Source organism: Haliotis rufescens, unplaced genomic scaffold (assembly GCF_023055435.1).
Source record: "Haliotis rufescens isolate VD_foot unplaced genomic scaffold, xgHalRufe1.0.p SCAF_2, whole genome shotgun sequence".
In the NCBI taxonomy this organism is placed as follows: Eukaryota; Metazoa; Mollusca; class Gastropoda; order Lepetellida; family Haliotidae; genus Haliotis; species Haliotis rufescens.
Window position 1 is genome coordinate 32,544,521 of NW_025963890.1, and position 22,737 is coordinate 32,567,257.

At 43.6% G+C, this 22,737-nt stretch overlaps 1 protein-coding gene across 4 annotated transcripts in view; it reads left to right on the top strand.

Annotated features, from left to right (window-relative positions):
- LOC124125516 overlaps positions 1-22,737 on the top strand; it is a 138,000-nt gene that overhangs the window by 28,477 nt on the left and 86,786 nt on the right. For all 4 annotated transcript variants that reach the window (XM_048399818.1, XM_048399820.1, XM_048399817.1 and 1 more), the window contains exons 9-10: positions 14,034-14,158; positions 14,498-14,599. In XM_048399818.1, the coding sequence (XP_048255775.1) occupies positions 14,034-14,158; positions 14,498-14,599 (227 nt within the window). The remainder of the gene's footprint in view (positions 1-14,033; positions 14,159-14,497; positions 14,600-22,737) is intronic.

Consider the following 22,737-nt stretch of genomic DNA (forward strand, 5'->3'; position numbering starts at 1 on the left):
TTCAAAAACAGAGTCTTTGTCAATGTAACTAAATTTGCCTACAACTGTACCCTTGTCAAGAACCTATTCTTCTTGGGAGGGATTCATAAGCCTAAATGTAGCAGTTTTGCTTTTTGCTTTAAAAAGAGTTCTGCCGCCTGCTACTTCAGAATGAGCGGTGAGGGAAGCAATGGGTTCAATGAGGATGAGCGAATCCTCTTTGATCTCTGATAGTCTAACCTTGAAATGAATTTCACTCTGAGGCGGGATGTAAATCTGATCTATTGTTTTTGCTAATCCACTAATCTCTTGCACTGAATTGGCTATGAAATTGATATATTGCCTATCTGAGGTGCTGTTGTTAAGTATCAAGGAGTGACAGCTATAATCTAAGACTGCATCATTGTCATCAAGGAAGTTCTCACCTAGTATCACTGCTTTCTTGTAGTGTAGGCGGAACATAGAATCTTTGAGAAAATTCCTGATCCTCAATGACAAAATCTAACACAACTGAACCTAACACTTTATGCAATTCGTCGCCAACACCTTTTACCTGTGGAAAGGGTGAGTTTCCAAGGGTAAGGTTTTCAAAAGCTGTGCTAAGAAGAGCAGATGAAATACAACAAATGGATGCCCCTGTATCTACTAAACAATTTGTTGTTTTTGTGCCAAATTTTGCCTGAATTACACTTTTGGTAAGGGGCGTAACTAAAGACACTGTTGGAATTTCACTTTCAAAGTTACTTTCCATACCATACTTCATATTTGCCATGACACCTATTAGTATGTACCGTACTAAATTAAAGAAAGACAAGTAATCAACAATGTAATGCTGTACTTACAATATTTGAAGACTTTTCTTCCTTTGTTGGTGTCTTTGGAGGAGTTGGTTGTCTTTAATCCAGTGTTGAGGTCAGAGGTGGATGCAGCTTGCTTGTTATTCCATCAGATGATCACGGTTGGACATGTCTTCCAATGGGTTCTTGTAGCTGGTTGTAGTTAGTTCCTGGGCTCCGTGGTTTCGAAAACGATGATTCTCCGCCAAATTATCATGGAACTGTTCTGGGTGAACAATACCTTCCAAATGGCGTGCTGGTTTTCTTGGGGAATTAGTCAGCAAAGAGCCGGAGTCACAGGAGACTAATCACAATTTTATTTACAAGAACAATTAACAATGAGCAAGTTACTATATCTTAGAAAAATAGCTGAGGGTGCCACAGAGAGTCGGTACAACCCTCTGCGCTGTGGGAGAGATATCTACTTGGTTAGAGTGACAAACCCCTTCTCTGCCATAACAAGAGGTTTCTGTATGTATTTAACAAAAATTAGAACAATAAAAAGGAATATGATTGGTTGATACACGATTGGTTGTGTCCTATGCTAAATGAATGGCTAGACAGAGGGGAATACTTAATCGTGTTAATCCTGTTGGACTGGCACTAATCTTGTTGACATATTTACTGGATGCTTTGAAAGAGATTATGGTGTCACTATAGATGAGCTTGTGTTGGGGCTAATCCTTAATGCACTATAGACGAGCTTGTATGGGGGCTAATCCTTATGCCTTATAGACGAGCTTGTATGGGGGCTAATCCTTAATGCCTTATAGACGAGCTTGTATGGGGGCTAATCCTTAATGAGTCTAAATTGAAGTAATTGCTGAATGTTATTCTAATATAGGTGATGACAGATTTACGTAAATAAAATAGTTCAAGGTAATCTATAAGACTATGTAGACATATCTTTTGTCTGGGAGATGGGAATACTTAATCCTGTTAATCCTGTTGGACTGGCACTAATCTTGTTGACATATTTACTGGATGCTTTGAAAGAGATTATGGTATCACTATAGACGAGCTTGTGTTGGGGCTAATCCTTAATGCACTATAGACGAGCTTGTATGGGGGCTAATCCTTAATGGATTATAGACGAGCTTGTATGGGGGCTAATCCTTAATGAGTCTAAATTGAAGTAATTGCTGAATGTTATTCTAATATAGGTGATGACAGATTTACTTAAATAAAATAGTTCAAGGTAATCTATAAGACTATGTAGACATATCTTTTGTCTGGGAGATGGGATCTTGATACCTTAGGCTAGCATTTATCTAAAAGCTTCAAATCAATTAAACTATGTAGATGTAACTCTTGTTTTATTGAATAGTATGTCTAGGAGATGCGCTCCCATTACCTTAGGCTAGCATCTGTCTAAAAAACTATAACTGAAACTACTGATTTATATATGCATTTTACCTGATGATAAGTATTATTTGCTAAACTATTATATGAAATGATGTATAAATATTACACCATGGTAACTCATAAAAGCACTTGATGAGGATCTAATTATTATAGGTTACTTAGTATAAATGTTACACCATGATAGGACCACCGCAGATCTAGCCCAAAGTACTCAATGGGAAGTGCACAACGTCCCGCTAGGTAGTGACCACTTCCCCATAAACATAACCATAGGAAATACAAACGTACCAATCCAAACAGAAAACCAAGAACCAAAATTCCATTACAATAAAGCTAACTGGGACCAATTTCAAGATATCTGCAACGAAGCTAACTTAAACGAAATAGAAAATAATGATCCAGAAACCTATTGTAAAAACCTAACAGACTATATAATAAACGCAGCCAAAACCTCCATCCCCTTCAAAACATCTAAGACAGGCAAACCGACGGTACCATGGTGGAATGAGGAAATAGAACAGACAAGACGAAAACGTAAATCAGCCTTCAATAAAGCAAAACGTGACTACAAATATTTAAACATAGCCCACGAACTAAACCACCAGGTTCAAAAACTAGTCCAAATAGCTAAAAGTAGAGACTGGAAAAAATTCTGCGAAGGTATAAATAACCGTACAGATGCCAGAATGGTCTGGCGCAAAATCCATGCCATTAGAGGCTTAAAACGACATAAAAAAAACCCCTAACATTGACAACTCAACCAACCCCGCCCAAAAAGCAAATAATCTCGCCAACCACTTTTCGGCCGTTAGCAGTAACACCAACTTCAGTCAAAAATTCCAAGATAAAATTAAAACAGAGAACAAACCCACAAAAGAACCAAACAATAACAATCTAGAAATAAATCAACCCTACACAATGGAGGAGCTCCTCTACGTAATCCAAAACAGGAAAAAGGGCACAGCCCCAGGATTAGACCTAACTTGTTACCAACTAATTAAAAAACTCCCCCTAAAACTACTCCAGGCACTACTCAAACTATACAATCTCATCTACCTAAATGGACAGGTTCCTACTCCCTGGAAACAGGCCCTAGTCATACCAATCCCTAAACCTAATAAACCAGCTAATCAACCTAACTCATATAGACCAATATCCCTAACTTCAAACTTATGTAAAGTAATGGAATCAATGGCTAAAAATAGATTACAACATTACTTAACCCAAAATAACATCATAAACCCAGATCAAAGCGGTTTCACTCCTGGCCGCCCAACCCTAGATAACCTCGCCCGACTAGAACAAGATATTAAGACAGGACAACTAAATAAACAATATACCACAGGCATCTTCTTAGACTTCTCTAAAGCTTTCGACATGGTATGGCACGATGGGCTAATACAAAAACTTTAAAAAATAGGACTCAAAGGTCAGATAATAAACTACATCCAGGACTTCCTAAACAATCGTAAAATAACCGTGGGTATAGACCAAACTCTATCGGACCAATGTACCTAGAAAATGGCACTCCACAGGGCAGTATCCTCAGCCCCACCCTCTTTAATATAATGATAAACGATCTTTTCGAGGGCCTATCCCCTAAAGTAAACACATCCAAATTCGCGGATGATGGAGCCATCTGGATCCGCACTAAAAGCATGAAAATGGCCCAAAATTTACTCCAAAAATCTCTTAATAAAATACAACTATGGGCTGACAAATGGGGCTTCTCCCTTAACTCAGAAAAAACAACAGGAATAGTATTCAAACATAAAAACATGAAACCCGCCTCCCCAATCCTCCAGCTAAACAATCAAACAATCAAATTTCAAAAACAAACCAAATTCTTAGGACTTATTTTCGATGAACATCTCACCTGGGATGCTCACATCCAAAACCTAACAACTAAATGCAGTAAAGACCTAAACACCCTAAGATGCCTAACTGGCTCTAACTGGGGAGCCTCCAAAGATACCCTCCTCTCTCTCTACATATCACTAATTAGATCAAAACTAGACTACGACTGCGCCATATACAACACCCTAAACAACTCTCTATCTAAAAAACTTGACTCAATACAATATCAGGCTCTCAAACTAATTACACGCACCCAACATGGCACCTCCTACACTTCACTTCAGGCCTTAACAGGAGAAATGCCACTAAGTCTACGCAGGGAACAGCTAAGCTTAAATTTCTGGGCCGCGTCCCAATCAAACCCTCTCATCCAAAACTTAATAAACCAAAACATCAGCCCCCAAAACAAAGCTCTAGCTCGTAAACACCCCTTACTTACCCCAATATCCCAAAGAATAACAAACTACCTAAATGAACACCAAATTAAAAATCTTAAACAAAACGGCAAACAATCAAATATCTTCACCCCTAAACTTAAAATACCCAAAATAGACACAACACTAGCTAGCCAAATAAATAAACAAACCGACCCAAACATAGCGAAAACTACCACACTAGCATACATACACAAAAATTGGCCAAATTGGTGTCACATCTACACGGACGGATCCTCAGATCCGACCTCCAAACACACAGGTTTCGGAGTCCATACCACACAACCAACTACAACCACACAATCCTTCTGACTCCCAAACAACCAATCAATATTCACGGCAGAACTAATGGGCATGGCCTCAGCCCTCCATAATCAAGAATCCAAAAACCACAAAAAAAATCCTAATACTTACCGACTCCCTAAGTGGACTGCAAGCCCTCCAAAACAAAAATACCAAAAACCGACCTAAATTAATAAATCAAATACTTAAAAGCTCCAACGACCTAACTAAGGCAGGCAAACAAATAACCTTCTTGTGGATACCCGCCCACGTAGGAATATACGGTAATGAAAACGCCGATAAAGCAGCTAAACTATCCCTCAAAATCCCAGAAATAAGCTTAAACTTACCCATCTCAAAATCAGAAATTAAAAGTGTAAACAAGCAAAAAATCACAAAAAAATGGCATAACCTATATCTAAACTCAAGTAGCCAAATCAAAAAAGTGCTCAGCAAACCACTAACCAAACCCAAAATTCTCCATCCTTCGAAAAAAATCGACAGAGTAATCACTAAACTCCAAACAGGACACACCAACCTAAATAACCACCTAAAAAAAATAAAAAAACACACTACAGGTAACTGCCCACACTGCAAACAACTAGAAACCCCAGAACACGCACTCATCCACTGCACACACTACCTAACACATCAAACCGCATTACAAACCACCCTCAATCTAAACAAGGCTCTCACTCTAGAAGCAATACTAAACCCACAAAATAAACTAGAAAACTTCAAGGCCTTAGGCGTATTCTTAATCAAAACGGAACTAATTAAACGCATCTAAAAACACAATAACCTACCAAATCAAAATCACATAAACAAACAAACATCCACCATACCCAGCTCCCTTAGTTCTCCTCCCCAACCCCATCGGCATCTATTCCAAATCTCGAAATTCCCAAATTCTATATAAGCAACCCCTAAAGCCCCCTCTTGGGTTGCACAGACCACTTTCACCCCTTTTGGAAACATATTAAATGGTCTGGCTGGGCCCGTGTGCGAAATACGCATTAGTCGGAAAGCGCACGTTAAATCTCCAAAGTAAGTAAGAAAGTAAGTAAGGACCACAGCGACTTGGGTAGTTTGGCTTCAGCAGACATCTCGCCATATCAAACAGTGAACGCCAGGCACGTTCAACACTCCCATTTTGATGTGAATATGGTGAAGGCTTCTGATGTCTGATGCTGTTCTTTGTGAGGATACTTCTAAACTTCTCACTTGTGAACTCTGTACTGTTGTCTGACCTTATTGTTTCAACTATACCAAAAGGTGATATATCTGCAAGGAACCTCACCGCTGCTGTGGCAGTATCACTCTTCTGCTTCAGGAGATACAAGGTGATTATTCCAGAATAGTCATCAAAAAATGACAATACACATCGAAAGTCACCTCGAGCTGCTGGGTCAATCGGTCCCGCCAAGTCACAATGAATAACTTCAAGTGGAGTTATCGCCCTTCTGTCTGGATCTCTATTTCTCCACTGTGACATCTTCCCTTTGTTACAGGTGTCACATAGCTCAGTATCTTTACCAGCTATCTTCATTCCCTTCACAATATTCTCCAGCTTCATCACATCTTTCATGTTACAATGTCCAAGGATTCTGTGCCAGTCGTTGGCTGAATGCACAACACACTTGGATGGAGCAGTATTGTGCAAGAAGTACAGCTTCCCATGCTTGTGGATGTCAAACGTTGTACCATCTGGAGTCTTGAAATTTGCACTCTCTGGACTGAAGTGAACTGATGTGCCTTTACTTGTAGCTGCTTGCACTGAAAAAATGTCTTGGTTGAAGGATGGCACATACAAATCATTCTCAAACACACTACATTGTTGCCGGCTCCTTACATCACACTTTACGTCAGCACTCCCACTTCCTTGTACAATACCATTCGTTCTGCTTCCATCAGCCAATTCGATGCAGTGATCTTGTGTTTTGTCATCAAATGTCAAGAACTTGGACTTGTCTGTTATGATATGGACAGACCCTGTTGTCATGGGTAGAGTTCTTTCAAACATCACACCACCTACCTGATCTCTTCTGTCCAATGTAACTTGATGCATGTTTTTTCTGTATACTTTGATAACCGTCTTGTTTCTGATGTCCACAGTAACCTTTCTTTTCACCACCAGAATAACCTTGATTTCTACTTCTACACTCCAATGGCCTGTGTCTGGGCTTCCCACATGAGAAACATTGAAAGTTCATGACACTGTCTTCATAATTGGGTGTAGGTTGAATCTTTTCCGTTTCTTCATAGCTTCTAAGAGCCGTTTTGAACGTCACTTGCTTTTCCTTCTTCCTGATCACAGTTGAAAACGTTTGAAAGAGGGAGAGAGTCCTTTAAGAACCATGGCTATCAATAAACTGTCACTGATTGCCTCTCCTGCCACTTTCAACGAAGTCGATGCAGTTTCTCCTCTAATTACGTAGTCTGTAACACATTCATGGTCGCCCATCTTGAACAATGTAAGCTCTATGTATAATGATATTATTCGTGGCTTACCCCGTCCAATGTAGTGCTCCTGTAAAATCTCCAACGCCGGTCTCCCATAGTCTTTTGCGTCCCTCATTATAAGACTCAAACTTCTGTCATCTAAACGCTGAACCAACTCGGCAAAAAGCATCAGCATTTTTAGTGGTTGTTCCCTAATCTTCCTCGGGTGCTACAATCATATCATAAAGTTTCTGCAATCTCATATGTCCAAGAAATTTTACATCCCAGAATTTGTATTTTGCTTTTTCTCCATCAAACAGTCTGACATGTCTGACATTGATGATGCATGAATGTCAACAGACAAATATATTGAAACATCAGGGGCAGTTAATTCTGATCATCATTTCCGGTTAACATACATGTATAAGATTAGGTAAAGCATATAATAGTGCAAATAAAACGTCCATAAAATATCAATACACAGTAACTTAAAGGCCGGGTTTCAAGCCTATGCACAAAGGGGGTGTGGCCACAATGTATGGTTAAGACTGTCTTTTGATGCATAGCAAAGCAGTAGTCAAATACATTCGATGAAATATCACAAAATCGACTTACCAGTTAATGATGATATTCAGCCATAGTACAAAGAAGGATGTTATGAAGACTTACTATGAAAAAATATGGATACAGATAGTCTACAAAACGTACAATTTGGAAAATATTTCCCCCTTATTGTAATCCAGATTTGAATTTGCCACTGTAACAGTCAGGTGACCAGAGGAGGTGTGTATCCATAGCAACATGTCTGCTAGTGGAGGAAAGATTGCCATTCAAGGTTTTATATTTCACTTTCTCCCCAGACAGTGAAACTGACCCCCACCCCCACTCCCCCTGTGCGGGAGTTTACTCTGTTTTGACACCGACACCAACAAGAACATTTGATTCTCCCATGAGGGGGTGATATTTGTTTGGAATCTATGTGATCATTACCAACACTTCAACTAGTTAATTTTCATTCTATTTGATGGTTAACCTTTGTTGTACTAACATCTTTATAATAACCTAAATTGCACAAGACCCAGAGCTCCAGATAAGCTTTTGGTGTTGTGGGTATTTTACCCATGCATTTTAAAATCATTGGGTATCAGTAATTCTATCTGCGTATTCAAATTTCTGTTACCCACTAGTTTTTACACATGTGGGTATTTAAGTTAAATATTTAAAAACACTATTTATCTAGTCCCTACAAACTGGTGTCTTGTGGGTTCGAGAGCTTTATAGGACTAAAAAATACCATGATACTTCTACAAGAAAGTGTGATGGCAAATGATCATGATGTAACTGTCATCGTGGAGTTTGGCAAGGTTGACGGAATGCCCGTTATAATTTCAAAATAAGTTGCTGATTTGCTAATCGAATACGCAGGGTTACTTCACAATATTTTGATGATACGCACAAGTTTGATTTTTGGAACGTATCTGTAATGTTCGTTGCGTATTTGATACGCTTAGATTATATTTTACTGTGTATTTCTGCATTTCTGATGCGTATTTCACGCAGATACGCAGCTCATCTGGAGCTCTGAGACCTTAATAAAAAATATACCAATCTCCTCTCCTCAATGTACCTCTCCAACCCATACCCCCCAAACCCCCAAATGAACCTGGCTTTGTTTTAGCGTGCGATCACTTCAGGGTCTGACCACTGCTCATTGACTCCAACTATCTGAATAAATTGGACATCTCTTGTTTTCTACCACGCCATACTGATTTCCTCACGTGATGGATCCAAGTAAGCGACCTGCTCGTTTCACAATTGAAGTACCAGGTGATCATGAAGTCAAGGAAGGTATTCTTCAAAAGCTGAAACAGGTGAAAGCTCACCTGAAAGCAGAGACCAGTATGCCTGCTAATAATGCTGATGTTCTGGACCAGGTATTATCGTATTATCTCCAACATCATGGCCTGACTGCCCCGGAAGATCCACCAGTGACACACCTGACAGCTGGACCAGGTGACACTGATGACAGATCTTTTGGTTATATCTGAATCATCCATGAAAATGTGCCTGGATGTAGCAGAAAAGCATGGACGAAAATGCTCCAACAGATTGACTGTGGCCCAAATCAGTTATCAAGGCCATGTCATGAAGATGAAAGTACACTGCCGCAAGTCACACCAGTATTGTCTGGTGTCATCACCCTACCTCCCAGACAACAAATTCCTGGTGAATGAGAAGATTGGACATGCTTTTTACAGCTGTGGCATGTTACCAGTCCAATACAGCAGGTTCTGTTCAGCTGCAGGGATTGGTAATCTCTCACGGAAGTATAGAGATGGACAGCTTACCACTTATAAGAACTGTGTTCTAACAGATACTTGAAGATATAATGAAGGGTTCCTTTTCTTTAGGCACTGACCTTTTAGTAATCCTATAAAGGTCAAGATAAGGAGTTATAAGATAGGAAACAGCTATGTGTGTTTTGGTATATTTTTGATAATACTTAGATCATTACTAATTAATGAGTTGTTGAGTTCATATCATACCATATGCCTTTATCCTAGTTACATGTTGTTTGGAGTCCGTCTGCTGCAAGGACAAGGAATTGTATTATGGCATTGCAGTGCAATTGTTTCTACTGGGTTCATTACGGCTTGAAAAAGCCTTGAATATTAAGGTGACTCGTGAATAGCCTTGATATTTTGAGTGAACCTTGAAAAACCTTGAAACTCATCAAAATACTTGAAAAGTCTTGAATTTGTACAAAATGACAGATACTTGTCAATCAAGCACACAATATGTAGCCAAGATGTTTAAGTGAGATTTATCACAGTGATAGATTTGTGTGTCAAAGACCCTGAAGAATTTATGACTGCCTTAATTTGTTTTTGTGTTGGATGAAAAATAAATCTTGGTAGAAAATGTATAATAAAAATACCATTATCCCGCGATATGCCAAGGAGAGGCACGGGCCACCGGGCCGTGGATGCCCGTGCCTATAATAAAAACAGAAGATGAGATTGGGTTAAATGGCCGAGGGTGTGCAGGTACTAGTGGGCTACTTAGCTGCTAATTGTGTATACCAAAATGCTACCGTTGCCATGGCCACGCGCGTGGCCAACGGCGATTGCAGCTAGCGCTGCTGGCCTGGGACTGCTACCGCTGTCCGGCCCCCACGGTAGCATATTTAACCGCTACCATTGCTTGGCAACTCCCACGCTGCCAAAAGCAGCTCCACGCTGCTGGCCTAAGTCAGACTACCGCTGCCCGGCCCCAGGTAGCCGGCCAAAGCAGATCCCACTGCCCGGCCCCATTAGCAAAACCATTGTGCGGCTCCCAAGCCGCGGACCCAACTGTCAGCTACCGCTTGACAAGACGACTTCCGCCGCCGGGCCCATATACGTGGCAATTGTTTGCCCCAACGTATGTTATTTTACGATTCGCCGGCTGAAAAGTCGGGAAAGACAAGGTTCCCACTGAGAAGCAGGTAACCCCGGAAAGGTTCCCGCTGAAAAGCAGGTAGCCTCAAGCACGAGTATTAATTTGGAAGCAAGTTAATTTGTTACTAGCAGTGTAGCCCACAAGAACCCCGCCACAAAGCACCAGAGTGCTACCCCACACCCACGGCCACGCGATATGCGGAGATAGCATTGTTGCCCGGCTTGCCTATGTACTGAAAGGAAACACTAACCTGTGGAGATAATATCCTTACTGGCGCAAAACAAGCGCCAGGGCATGCAATAAATTGTCCGTAAACACACACAGTCCTTTGTCACTGAGGTGGACGCCCTCCCAGGCGTACCATGTCTTGTCCGATGCCAGGATCTGGGGATGTGGCACCATTGTACCGCCGAGCTCTTTGACTCGGTTGGCCAGTTGATGGTTGATATTCTTCCGCATCCCCTCGATCTTTAGTGGGTCCCTGGCATCGTGCCAGTAGCGCCTGTGCAGCATTGAGGATACGATGATCTTGGTGTCAGGAAGCTGGAGTTGTATCCGAAGGATTGATGCCACCATGTCAAGGTAGCGTCAAGTCCCGTGTAGTTCCATCCGTCACCCACTGGGGTGGCCATGCGCCGTTAAACCATTTGCCCTGCATGTAGGCCCCAAAGCCGGCGCCACCCGCTGCGTCTGAAAACAGCTGGAGGAAATCGCTGTCCACCCATAGTTGGTCCTGAAACACTGAAATGCCGTTATAACTCGTAAGCAATGTTAACCACATTTGTAGGTCTTCCTTGACCCAGCTGGTAATCCTAATGTGGTGAAATGGTTGCTTACCTTTGCTAAGCAGATCGGTTAGCCTGCGGCTGAATGCCCTTGCCATTGGTATAGCCCTGCACATAAAGTTAAGCTTGCCTATGAGGGACTGAAGGGCCCTTTTTGTGACCTTGATGTTACCTGTTGACAGGATGTCTTGGATTTCCCTTGTTGCCTCCTCGATCTTGGACTCTGGGATTCTGAATGTTTCAAATATGGCGCAAGATATGGAGCAGCCAAATGGTAGGCATTTATCGAAATAGAACTCACCTTCGAATCTGACGCCTAGCAGCTCGAAATCAGATGGGTGGACTGGTATAATTCTAAAGGCCGACTGAATGTCGAATTTTGCTAGTAGTGCTCCCTTTCCCAGTTGTTGAACCATATGGGTAGCTTCATCAAATCTGGCGTACACAACGGAGCAGGCCTCTGTGTCTATGAAGTCATTTATAGATTTACCCCTGGGATAGGATAGATGGTGAATTAGACGGAATTCCTCCGCATGCTTACCCAGGTGTTGACCATATCCTGGCTGCTTCTTGGGCACCAGGCCTATTGGGGATACTTGGAGGTTGTCTAGGGGGGGTGTCCTTGAAGGGGCCCGCCATCCTGCCAAGGTCGACTTCCTTTTGTAGTTTTTGTTTCACGTAGCCTGCCGTGTCTTGGTGCATGGCCGATCGCAAGTTTCGTGCCAGGCGACCCGTGCGGCTTCCCTGGAACTCGAGCTTAAAGCCAGAGCTAAAACCTACCCATACATAATTTGCATCTCTGTAATTGACCCTAGCATATTGGCGTAACCAGGGTGCCATTTCATTGAGATCCACGGGGGAAGGGGCCATTGAATTCACCTGCCCTGACGGCTGGTTTTCTGTTAGGCAAAAGGCTGATTGGGCTTGTATGGGGTCGGTTGGACCCCATTCTCTCGAAAGCAGTTCCTAGAGCTATGGGAATGTTTGCCACACTTACCGCATTTGTGAGTGTACTTACAGTTGACCCTGCTACAGCCAAATTTATTGAAATCCCAGCATACCTGACTGGCGATGTCCCCCTGTACGCGTGTCATTGCGCCCCGTCCGCCTGATTCTGGTTGTAGTACCGGCTGTGTTACCATGTACTTCAGCCACAACTCCCCGTCGATGTTGACCCAGCGTCGTGAGGGGTCCCTTGACATTCTGTGTCGGAATTGTTGGTCGTAGGTTGACCAGGCATCCCCCCCGAATCGAAGTGCCGCCGTTCCTATGGTTTCCATGTAGGACAGCAACCCCTGGGTTGTGCGTACCTCGGAGTGCCTACTAACATATATACACATGAAAATGTGGAAAGCTGAAGTCCAGCTTGCCAGGGACAGGCGCTTTGGTTGCTGCTTTATTGGTTTAAAAATTACCTTACCTGAGGAGTCGTACGCCATGGTAATCGTACCGTCCTCGTGACTTCCCTCGGTGTTTGGTAGGATTGTGCCGAGGTCGACATACTCGCCACGCCAGATTTTTTCCCTCACCGTTTGTTTGACGTGCGCGTCTATTCCATCCGCACGGAAGGAAAGGGAATCCCCGTATCCTGCGATGTGATTGGCTGGCCAAGCCGCGTCACCGTCAGCCTCGTTGTAAGCATCGGGGATTCTCCCTATGTTGGGCGAAATGGCGGGAGAACTAAAACCAAGCCTTACCTGTTGGTTTGCGCTAACCGGGCCGGGCGCTGAATGTTCCAGCAACTGGAGTATTTTTTTTTTTCCAGTTGCTCGTTTACCTGGGTAGCCGAGTTGGCAGCCTGAGCGGCATTTACAAGCTGCGCCGATTGTACGTTAATTCTGTTGCCCCCTTCGATATTTCCGTAATTGGCAGACTCACCATCAGCTGTTGCCTCCTGTATAATGTATACTCCCGGGGTTTGTCTTCTGGTTGTCCTGGCCTGCTTGGCTCCCCTCACAAGCTTGTGGTTGACGGCTGCTCTTCTCTTGGGAGGCATCACGAAAGGTCGAGGTGGTGAGTTGGTATTCCACAAGCGTAAAATTGTCCCGAGGGTGAAGTTCGGGAGTAGAACGGAATAAATGCGATACGGCGAGTGCTGAAATAGGTGGTATTCAAAGCATAATCGGCGAAACGGTCGCGATTGTGTAAATGCGATACGGCGAGTGTTGGAATAGATGGTATTCAAAGCGTAATCGGCGAAACGGTCGCGACTGGGTACCAAGGAAACGTACAAAGCGAAAGCGGTTAGATACAGTGACACACGTGTGTACTTGGGGAAGGGCTGTTCGCGAATGACGGACTAACAAAGGGCGGGATGATGCTTGCGCAGGATTATTCCCCGGGCACGGTGCCGAGTGGTGGCCCGGGGTGATTGAGTTACGAGGGGTGATTGGGTTACAGACGTAATTAGTCCATGGTTTGGATACGAGCGATAAAGTCATTTAGTAGTTAGTACTAAATGTAAATATATTGTTTGCTGGATTTAATGAAATATTGACAGAGTAAGGCCAATAACCCTTCTAATAAAGCGTTGAAAATGACAATTGGCAAGTTTGAAAAGGCCCTGAATTTTAGTGTTCCATATCTGTATGAAGTTTGTTCTATGTGAGTAGACCCTCAACTTTCTGTTGACGCTGTTACTGCTGGTGTACATTGTACTGCTGCCTCTCCTGCTCATATTCTTCACACTTCGACAAAGGAAGTGGGGGCTCCTGGACTGCAAGTCAGCGAGATATGGGTGACACATTATACAATGTTTGCAGTTACAAATCTTAAAACCGATTAAGTGTTGAATGATTATTAGTTTAATAAATGCAACATGGATATGGTAAATTCTTGCTGTGACAGGTTAAAACCATAAAGTAGTCTAATGTGAATATTCAGGTAATTAATGCCAATTATTACCTGATTATCAATTATCAGTTGATGTGTAATTGCAATAGTAACTCAGTCACTCATCAATAGATATATATCAGGACAAGTTGTTCGGATAAATATGTTCTATTCCTCTTGAAAATGTGACTCATATATCAATTCATAGACATGTTTTTTGTAGTGACTACTTGTCATGTTGCAGGTTTGTGTATGACTCGTACAACAACCGCTGCTGTTTCTGGGACTCTCTGGTGATGGTGAGAAAAGTTGTCAGCATTGCAGTCACAAACACCATGCTTACGAAGTAAGTTACATGTGGAAAGTCAAACTCATAGTGTAGTGATTGAAAGTGTGTCAGTAATGGGTATACCAGACCCCTTGTGCTGTGAAGGAGAGGGTGTGTCAGTGATGGGTATACCAGACTCCTAGTGTAGTGAAGGAGAGGGTGTGTCAGTGATGGGTATACAAGACTCCTAGTGCAGTGCAGGAGAGGGTGTGTCAGTGATGGGTATACCAGACCCCTTGTGCAGTGCAGGAGAGGGTGTGTCAGTGATGGGTATACCAGACCCCTTGTGTAGTGAAGGAGAGGGTGTGTCAGTGATGGGTATACAAGACCCCTTGTGTAGTGAAGGAGAGGGTGTGTCAGTGATGGGTATACAAGACTCCTAATGCAGTGAAGGAGAGGTTGTGTCAGTGATGGGTATACCAGACCCCTTGTGCAGTGAAGGTGAGGGTGTGTCAGTGATGGGTATACAAGACTCCTAGTGTAGTGAAGGAGAGGTTGTGTCTGTGATGGGTATACAAGAATCCTAGTGTAGTGAAGGAGAGGTTGTGTCAGTGATGGGTATACAAGACTCCTTGTGTAGTGAAGGAGAGGTTGTGTCTGTGATGGGTATACAAGAATCCTAGTGTAGTAAAGGAGAGGGTGTGTTAGTGATGGGTATACAAGACTCCTAGTGCAGTGAAGGAGAGGTTGTGTCAGTGATGGGTATACAAGACTCCTAGTGTAGTGAAGGAGAGGGTGTGTCAGTGATGGGTATACAAGATTCCTAGTGCAGTGAAGGAGAGGTTGTGTCAGAGATGGGTATACCAGACTCCTTGTGTAGTGAAGGAGAGAGTGTGTCAGTGATGGGTATACAAGACTCCTTGTGTAGTGAAGGAGAGGTTGTGTCTGTGATGGGTATACAAGAATCCTAGTGTAGTGAAGGAGAGGGTGTGTTAGTGATGGGTATACAAGATTCCTAGTGCAGTGAAGGAGAGGTTGTGTCAGTGATGGGTATACAAGACTCCTAGTGTAGTGAAGGAGAGGGTGTGTCAGTGATGGGTATACAAGATTCCTAGTGCAGTGAAGGAGAGGGTGTGTCAGTGATGGGTATACCAGACTCCTTGTGTAGTGAAGGAGAGGGTGTGTCAGTGATGGGTATACAAGACTCCTAGTGTAGTGAAGGAGAGGGTGTGTCAGTGATGGGTATACAAGATTCCTAGTGCAGTGAAGGAGAGGGTGTGTCAGTGATGGGTTTACCAGACTCCTTGTGTAGTGAAGGAGAGGTTGTGTCAGTGATAAGTATACCAGACTCCTAGTGTAGTGAAGGAGAGGGTGTGTCAGTGATAAGTATACCACGCCCCTTGTGTAGTGAAGGAGAGGCTGTGTCAATGATGGGTATACCAGACTCCTAGTGCAGTGAAGGAGAGGTTGTGTCAGTGATGGGTATACCAGACCCCTTGTGTAGTGAAGGAGAGGGTGTGTCAGAGATGGGTATACAAGACTGCTAGTGTAGTGAAGGAGAGGGTGTGTCAGTGATGGGTATACCAGACCCCTTGTGTAGTGAAGGAGAGGTTGTGTCAGTGTGTGGTATGCATGACTCCTAGTGTAGTGAAGGAGAGGGTGTGTCAGTGATGGGTATACAAGACTCCTAGTGCAGTGAAGGAGAGGTTGTGTCAGTGATGGGTATACCAGACCCCATTGTGCAGTGAAGGAGAGGGTGTGTCAGAGATGGGTATACAGGAATCCTAGTGTAGTGAGGGAGAGGGTGTGACAGTGATAGGTATACAAGACTCCTAGTGCAGTGAAGGAGAGGGTGTGTCAGTGATGGGTATACCAGACTCCTAGTGTAGTGAAGGAGAGGGTGTGTCAGTGATGGGTATACAAGAATCCTAGTGCAGTGAAGGAGAGGTTGTGTCAGTGATGGGTATACCAGACTCCTAGTGTAGTGAAGGAGAGGGTGTGTCAGTGATGGGTATACAAGACTCCTAGTGCAGTGCAGGAGAGGGTGTGTCAGTGATGGGTATACCAGACCCCTTGTGCAGTGCAGGAGAGGGTGTGTCAGTGAGGGGTATACCAGACCCCTTGTGTAGTGAGGAGAGGGTGTGTCAGTGATGGGTATACAAGACCCCTTGTGTAGTGAAGGAGAGGGTGTGTCAGTGATGGGTATACAAGACTCCTAATGCAGTGAAGGAGAGGTTGTGTCAGTGATGGGTATACCAGACCCCTTGTGCAGTGAAGGAGAGGGTGTGTCAGTGATAAGTATACCACGCCCCTTGTGTAGTGAAGGAGAGGGTGTGTCAATGATGGGTATACCAGACTCCTAGTGCAGTGAAGGAGAGGTTGTGTCAGTGATGGGTATACCAGACCCCTTGTGTAGTGAAGGAGAGGGTGTGTCAGAGATGGGTATACAAGACTCCTAGTGTAGTGAAGGAGAGGGTGTGTCAGTGATGGGTATACCAGACCCCTTGTGTAGTGAAAGAGAGGTTGTGTCAGTGTGTGGTATGCATGACTCCTAGTGTAGTAAAGGAGAGGGTGTGTCAGTGATGGGTATACAAGACTCTTGTACTGAAGGAGAGGTTGTGTTAGTGATGGGTATACAAGACTCCTAGTGTAGTGAAGGAGAGGATGTGTCAGTGATGGGTATACAAGACTCCTAGTGTAGTGAAGGAGAGGGTGTGTCAGTGATGGGTATACAAGACTCTTGTACTGAAGGAGAGGTTGTGTTAGTGATGGGTATACATGACTCCTAGTGTAGTGAAGGAGAGGATGTGTCAGTGATGGGTATACAAGACTCCTAGTGTTATAAAGGAGAGGGTGTGTCAGTGATAGGTATACAAGACTCCTAGTGTAGTGAAGGAGAGGGTGTGTCAGTGATGGGTATACAAGACTCCTAGTGTAGTGAAGGAGAGGGTGTGTCAGTGATAGGTATACAAGACTCCTAGTGTAGTGAAGGAGAGGGTGTGTCAGTGATGGGTATACAACAATCCTGGTGTAGTGAAGGAGAGGGTGTGTCAGTGATAGGTATACAAGACTCCTATTGAGTGAAGGAGAGGGTGTGTCAGTGATAAGTATACAAGACTCCTAGTGTAGTGAAGGAGAGGGTGTGTCAGTGATAAGTATACAAGACTCCTAGTTTAGTGAAGGAGAGGATGTGTCAGGGATAGGTATACAAGACTCCTAGTGTAGTGAAGGAGAGGTTGTGTCAGTGAAAAGGATACATGACTGCTAGTGTAGTGAAGGAGAGGGTGTGTCAGTGTGGGGTATGCATGACTCCTAGTGTAGTGAAGGAGAGGTTGTGTCAGTGATAAGTATACAAGACTCCTAGTGTAGTGAAGGAGAGGGTGTGTCAGTGATAGGTATACAAGACTTCTAGTGTAGTGAAGGAGAGGTTGTGTCAGTGAAAAGTATACATGACTGCTAGTGTAGTGAAGGAGAGGGTGTGTCAGTGATGGCTATACAAGACTCCTAGTGTTATAAAGGAGAGGGTGTGTCAGTGATAAGTATACAAGACTCCTAGTGTAGTGAAGGAGAGGGTGTGTCAGTGATAGGTATACAAGACTCCTAGTGTAGTGAAGGAGAGGGTGTGTTAGTGATGGGTATACATGACTCCTAGTGTAGTGAAGGAGAGGTTTTGTCAGTGATGGGTATACAAGACTCCTAGTGTTATAAAGGAGAGGGTGTGTCAGTGATAAGTATACAAGACTCCTAGTGTAGTGAAGGAGAGGTTGTGTCAGTGATAAGTATACAAGACTCCTAGTGTACTGAAAGAGAGGTTGTGTCAGTGATGGGTATACAAGACTCCTAGTGTAGTGAAGGAAAGGGTGTGTCAGTGATGGGTGTACAAGAATCCTAGTGTAGTGAAGGAGAGGGTGTGTCAGTGATGGGTATACAAGACTCCTAGTGTAGTGAAAGAGAGGTTGTGTCAGTGATGGGTATACAAGACTCCTAGTGTAGTGAAGGAAAGGGTGTGTCAGTGATGGGTATACAAGAATCCTAGTGTAGTGAAGGAGAGGGTGTGTCAGTAATAGGTATACAAGACTCCTAGTGTAGTGAAAGAGAGGTTGTGTCAGTGATGGGTATACAAGACTCCTAGTGTAGTGAAGGAAAGGGTGTGTCAGTGATGGGTATACAAGACTCCCAGTGTAGTGAAGGAGAGGGTGTGTCAGTGATGGGTATACAAGACTCCTAGTGTAGTGAAAGAGAGGTTGTGTCAGTGATGGGTATACAAGACTCCTAGTGTAGTGAAGGAAAGGGTGTGTCAGTGATGGGTATACAAGACTCCTAGTGTTATAAAGGAGAGGGTGTGTCAGTGATAAGTATACAAGACTCCTAGTGTAGTGAAGGAGAGGTTGTGTCAGTGATAAGTATACAAGACTCCTAGTGTACTGAAAGAGAGGTTGTGTCAGTGATGGGTATACAAGACTCCTAGTGTAGTGAAGGAGAGGATGTGTCAGGGATAGGTATACAAGACTCCTAGTGTTATAAAGGAGAGGTTGTGTCAGTGAAAAGTATACATGACTGCTAGTGTAGTGAAGGAGAGGGTGTGTCAGTGTGGGGTATGCATGACTCCTAGTGTAGTGAAGGAGAGGTTGTGTCAGTGATAAGTATACAAGACTCCTAGTGTAGTGAAGGAGAGGGTGTGTCAGTGATAGGTATACAAGACTCCTAGTGTAGTGAAAGAGAGGTTGTGTCAGTGATGGGTATACAAGACTCCTAGTGTAGTGAAGGAAAGGGTGTGTCAGTGATGGGTATACAAGACTCCCAGTGTAGTGAAGGAGAGGGTGTGTCAGTGATGGGTATACAAGACTCCTAGTGTAGTGAAAGAGAGGTTGTGTCAGTGATGGGTATACAAGACTCCTAGTGTAGTGAAGGAAAGGGTGTGTCAGTGATGGGTATACAAGAATCCTAGTGTAGTGAAGGAAAGGGTGTGTCAGTGATGGGTATACAAGAATCCTAGTGTTATAAAGGAGAGGGTGTGTCAGTGATGGGTATACTAGACCCCTTGTGCAGTGAAGGAGAGGGTGTGTCAGTGATGGGTATACAAGACTCTTGTACTGAAGGAGAGGTTGTGTTAGTGATGGGTATACATGACTCCTAGTGTAGTGAAGGAGAGGATGTGTCAGTGATGGGTATACAAGACTCCTAGTGTTATAAAGGAGAGGGTGTGTCAGTGTTAGGTATACAAGACTCCTAGTGTAGTGAAGGAGAGGGTGTGTCAGTGATGGGTATACAAGACTCCTAGTGTTATAAAGGAGAGGGTGTGTCAGTGATAAGTATACAAGACTCCTAGTGTAGTGAAGGAGAGGGTGTGTCAGTGATAGGTATACAAGACTCCTAGTGTAGTGAAGGAGAGGGTGTGTTAGTGATGGGTATACATGACTCCTAGTGTAGTGAAGGAGAGGTTTTGTCAGTGATGGGTATACAAGACTCCTAGTGTTATAAAGGAGAGGGTGTGTCAGTGATAAGTATACAAGACTCCTAGTGTAGTGAAGGAGAGGTTGTGTCAGTGATAAGTATACAAGACTCCTAGTGTACTGAAAGAGAGGTTGTGTCAGTGATGGGTATACAAGACTCCTAGTGTAGTGAAGGAAAGGGTGTGTCAGTGATGGGTATACAAGAATCCTAGTGTAGTGAAGGAGAGGGTGTGTCAGTGATGGGTATACAAGACTCCTAGTGTAGTGAAAGAGAGGTTGTGTCAGTGATGGGTATACAAGACTCCTAGTGTAGTGAAGGAAAGGGTGTGTCAGTGATGGGTATACAAGAATCCTAGTGTAGTGAAGGAGAGGGTGTGTCAGTAATAGGTATACAAGACTCCTAGTGTAGTGAAAGAGAGGTTGTGTCAGTGATGGGTATACAAGACTCCTAGTGTAGTGAAGGAAAGGGTGTGTCAGTGATGGGTATACAAGAATCCTAGTGTAGTGAAGGAGAGGGTGTGTCAGTGATGGGTATACAAGAATCCTAGTGTTATAAAGGAGAGGGTGTGTCAGTGATGGGTATACTAGACCCCTTGTGCAGTGAAGGAGAGGGTGTGTCAGTGATGGGTATACAAGACTCTTGTACTGAAGGAGAGGTTGTGTTAGTGATGGGTATACATGACTCCTAGTGTAGTGAAGGAGAGGATGTGTCAGTGATGGGTATACAAGACTCCTAGTGTTATAAAGGAGAGGGTGTGTCAGTGATAGGTATACAAGACTCCTAGTGTAGTGAAGGAGAGGGTGTGTCAGTGATGGGTATACAAGACTCCTAGTGTTATAAAGGAGAGGGTGTGTCAGTGATAAGTATACAAGACTCCTAGTGTAGTGAAGGAGAGGGTGTGTCAGTGATAGGTATACAAGACTCCTAGTGTAGTGAAGGAGAGGGTGTGTTAGTGATGGGTATACATGACTCCTAGTGTAGTGAAGGAGAGGTTTTGTCAGTGATGGGTATACAAGACTCCTAGTGTTATAAAGGAGAGGGTGTGTCAGTGATAAGTATACAAGACTCCTAGTGTAGTGAAGGAGAGGTTGTGTCAGTGATAAGTATACAAGACTCCTAGTGTACTGAAAGAGAGGTTGTGTCAGTGATGGGTATACAAGACTCCTAGTATAGTGAAGGAAAGGGTGTGTCAGTGATGGGTATACAAGAATCCTAGTGTAGTGAAGGAGAGGGTGTGTCAGTGATGGGTATACAAGACTCCTAGTGTAGTGAAAGAGAGGTTGTGTCAGTGATGGGTATACAAGACTCCTAGTGTAGTGAAGGAAAGGGTGTGTCAGTGATGGGTATACAAGAATCCTAGTGTAGTGAAGGAGAGGGTGTGTCAGTAATAGGTATACAAGACTCCTAGTGTAGTGAAAGAGAGGTTGTGTCAGTGATGGGTATACAAGACTCCTAGTGTAGTGAAGGAAAGGGTGTGTCAGTGATGGGTATACAAGACTCCCAGTGTAGTGAAGGAGAGGGTGTGTCAGTGATGGGTATACAAGACTCCTAGTGTAGTGAAAGAGAGGTTGTGTCAGTGATGGGTATACAAGACTCCTAGTGTAGTGAAGGAAAGGGTGTGTCAGTGATGGGTATACAAGACTCCTAGTGTTATAAAGGAGAGGGTGTGTCAGTGATAAGTATACAAGACTCCTAGTGTAGTGAAGGAGAGGTTGTGTCAGTGATAAGTATACAAGACTCCTAGTGTACTGAAAGAGAGGTTGTGTCAGTGATGGGTATACAAGACTCCTAGTGTAGTGAAGGAGAGGATGTGTCAGGGATAGGTATACAAGACTCCTAGTGTAGTGAAGGAGAGGTTGTGTCAGTGAAAAGTATACATGACTGCTAGTGTAGTGAAGGAGAGGGTGTGTCAGTGTGGGGTATGCATGACTCCTAGTGTAGTGAAGGAGAGGTTGTGTCAGTGATAAGTATACAAGACTCCTAGTGTAGTGAAGGAGAGGGTGTGTCAGTGATAGGTATACAAGACTCCTAGTGTAGTGAAAGAGAGGTTGTGTCAGTGATGGGTATACAAGACTCCTAGTGTAGTGAAGGAAAGGGTGTGTCAGTGATGGGTATACAAGACTCCCAGTGTAGTGAAGGAGAGGGTGTGTCAGTGATGGGTATACAAGACTCCTAGTGTAGTGAAAGAGAGGTTGTGTCAGTGATGGGTATACAAGACTCCTAGTGTAGTGAAGGAAAGGGTGTGTCAGTGATGGGTATACAAGAATCCTAGTGTAGTGAAGGAGAGGGTGTGTCAGTGATGGGTATACAAGAATCCTAGTGTTATAAAGGAGAGGGTGTGTCAGTGATGGGTATACTAGACCCCTTGTGCAGTGAAGGAGAGGGTGTGTCAGTGATGGGTATACAAGACTCTTGTACTGAAGGAGAGGTTGTGTTAGTGATGGGTATACATGACTCCTAGTGTAGTGAAGGAGAGGATGTGTCAGTGATGGGTATACAAGACTCCTAGTGTTATAAAGGAGAGGGTGTGTCAGTGATAGGTATACAAGACTCCTAGTGTAGTGAAGGAGAGGGTGTGTCAGTGATGGGTATACAAGACTCCTAGTGTAGTGAAGGAGAGGGTGTGTCAGTGATAGGTATACAAGACTCCTAGTGTAGTGAAGGAGAGGGTGTGTCAGTGATAAGTATACAAGACTCCTGGTGTAGTGAAGGAGAGGGTGTGTTAGTGATAGGTATACAAGACTCCTATTGAGTGAAGGAGA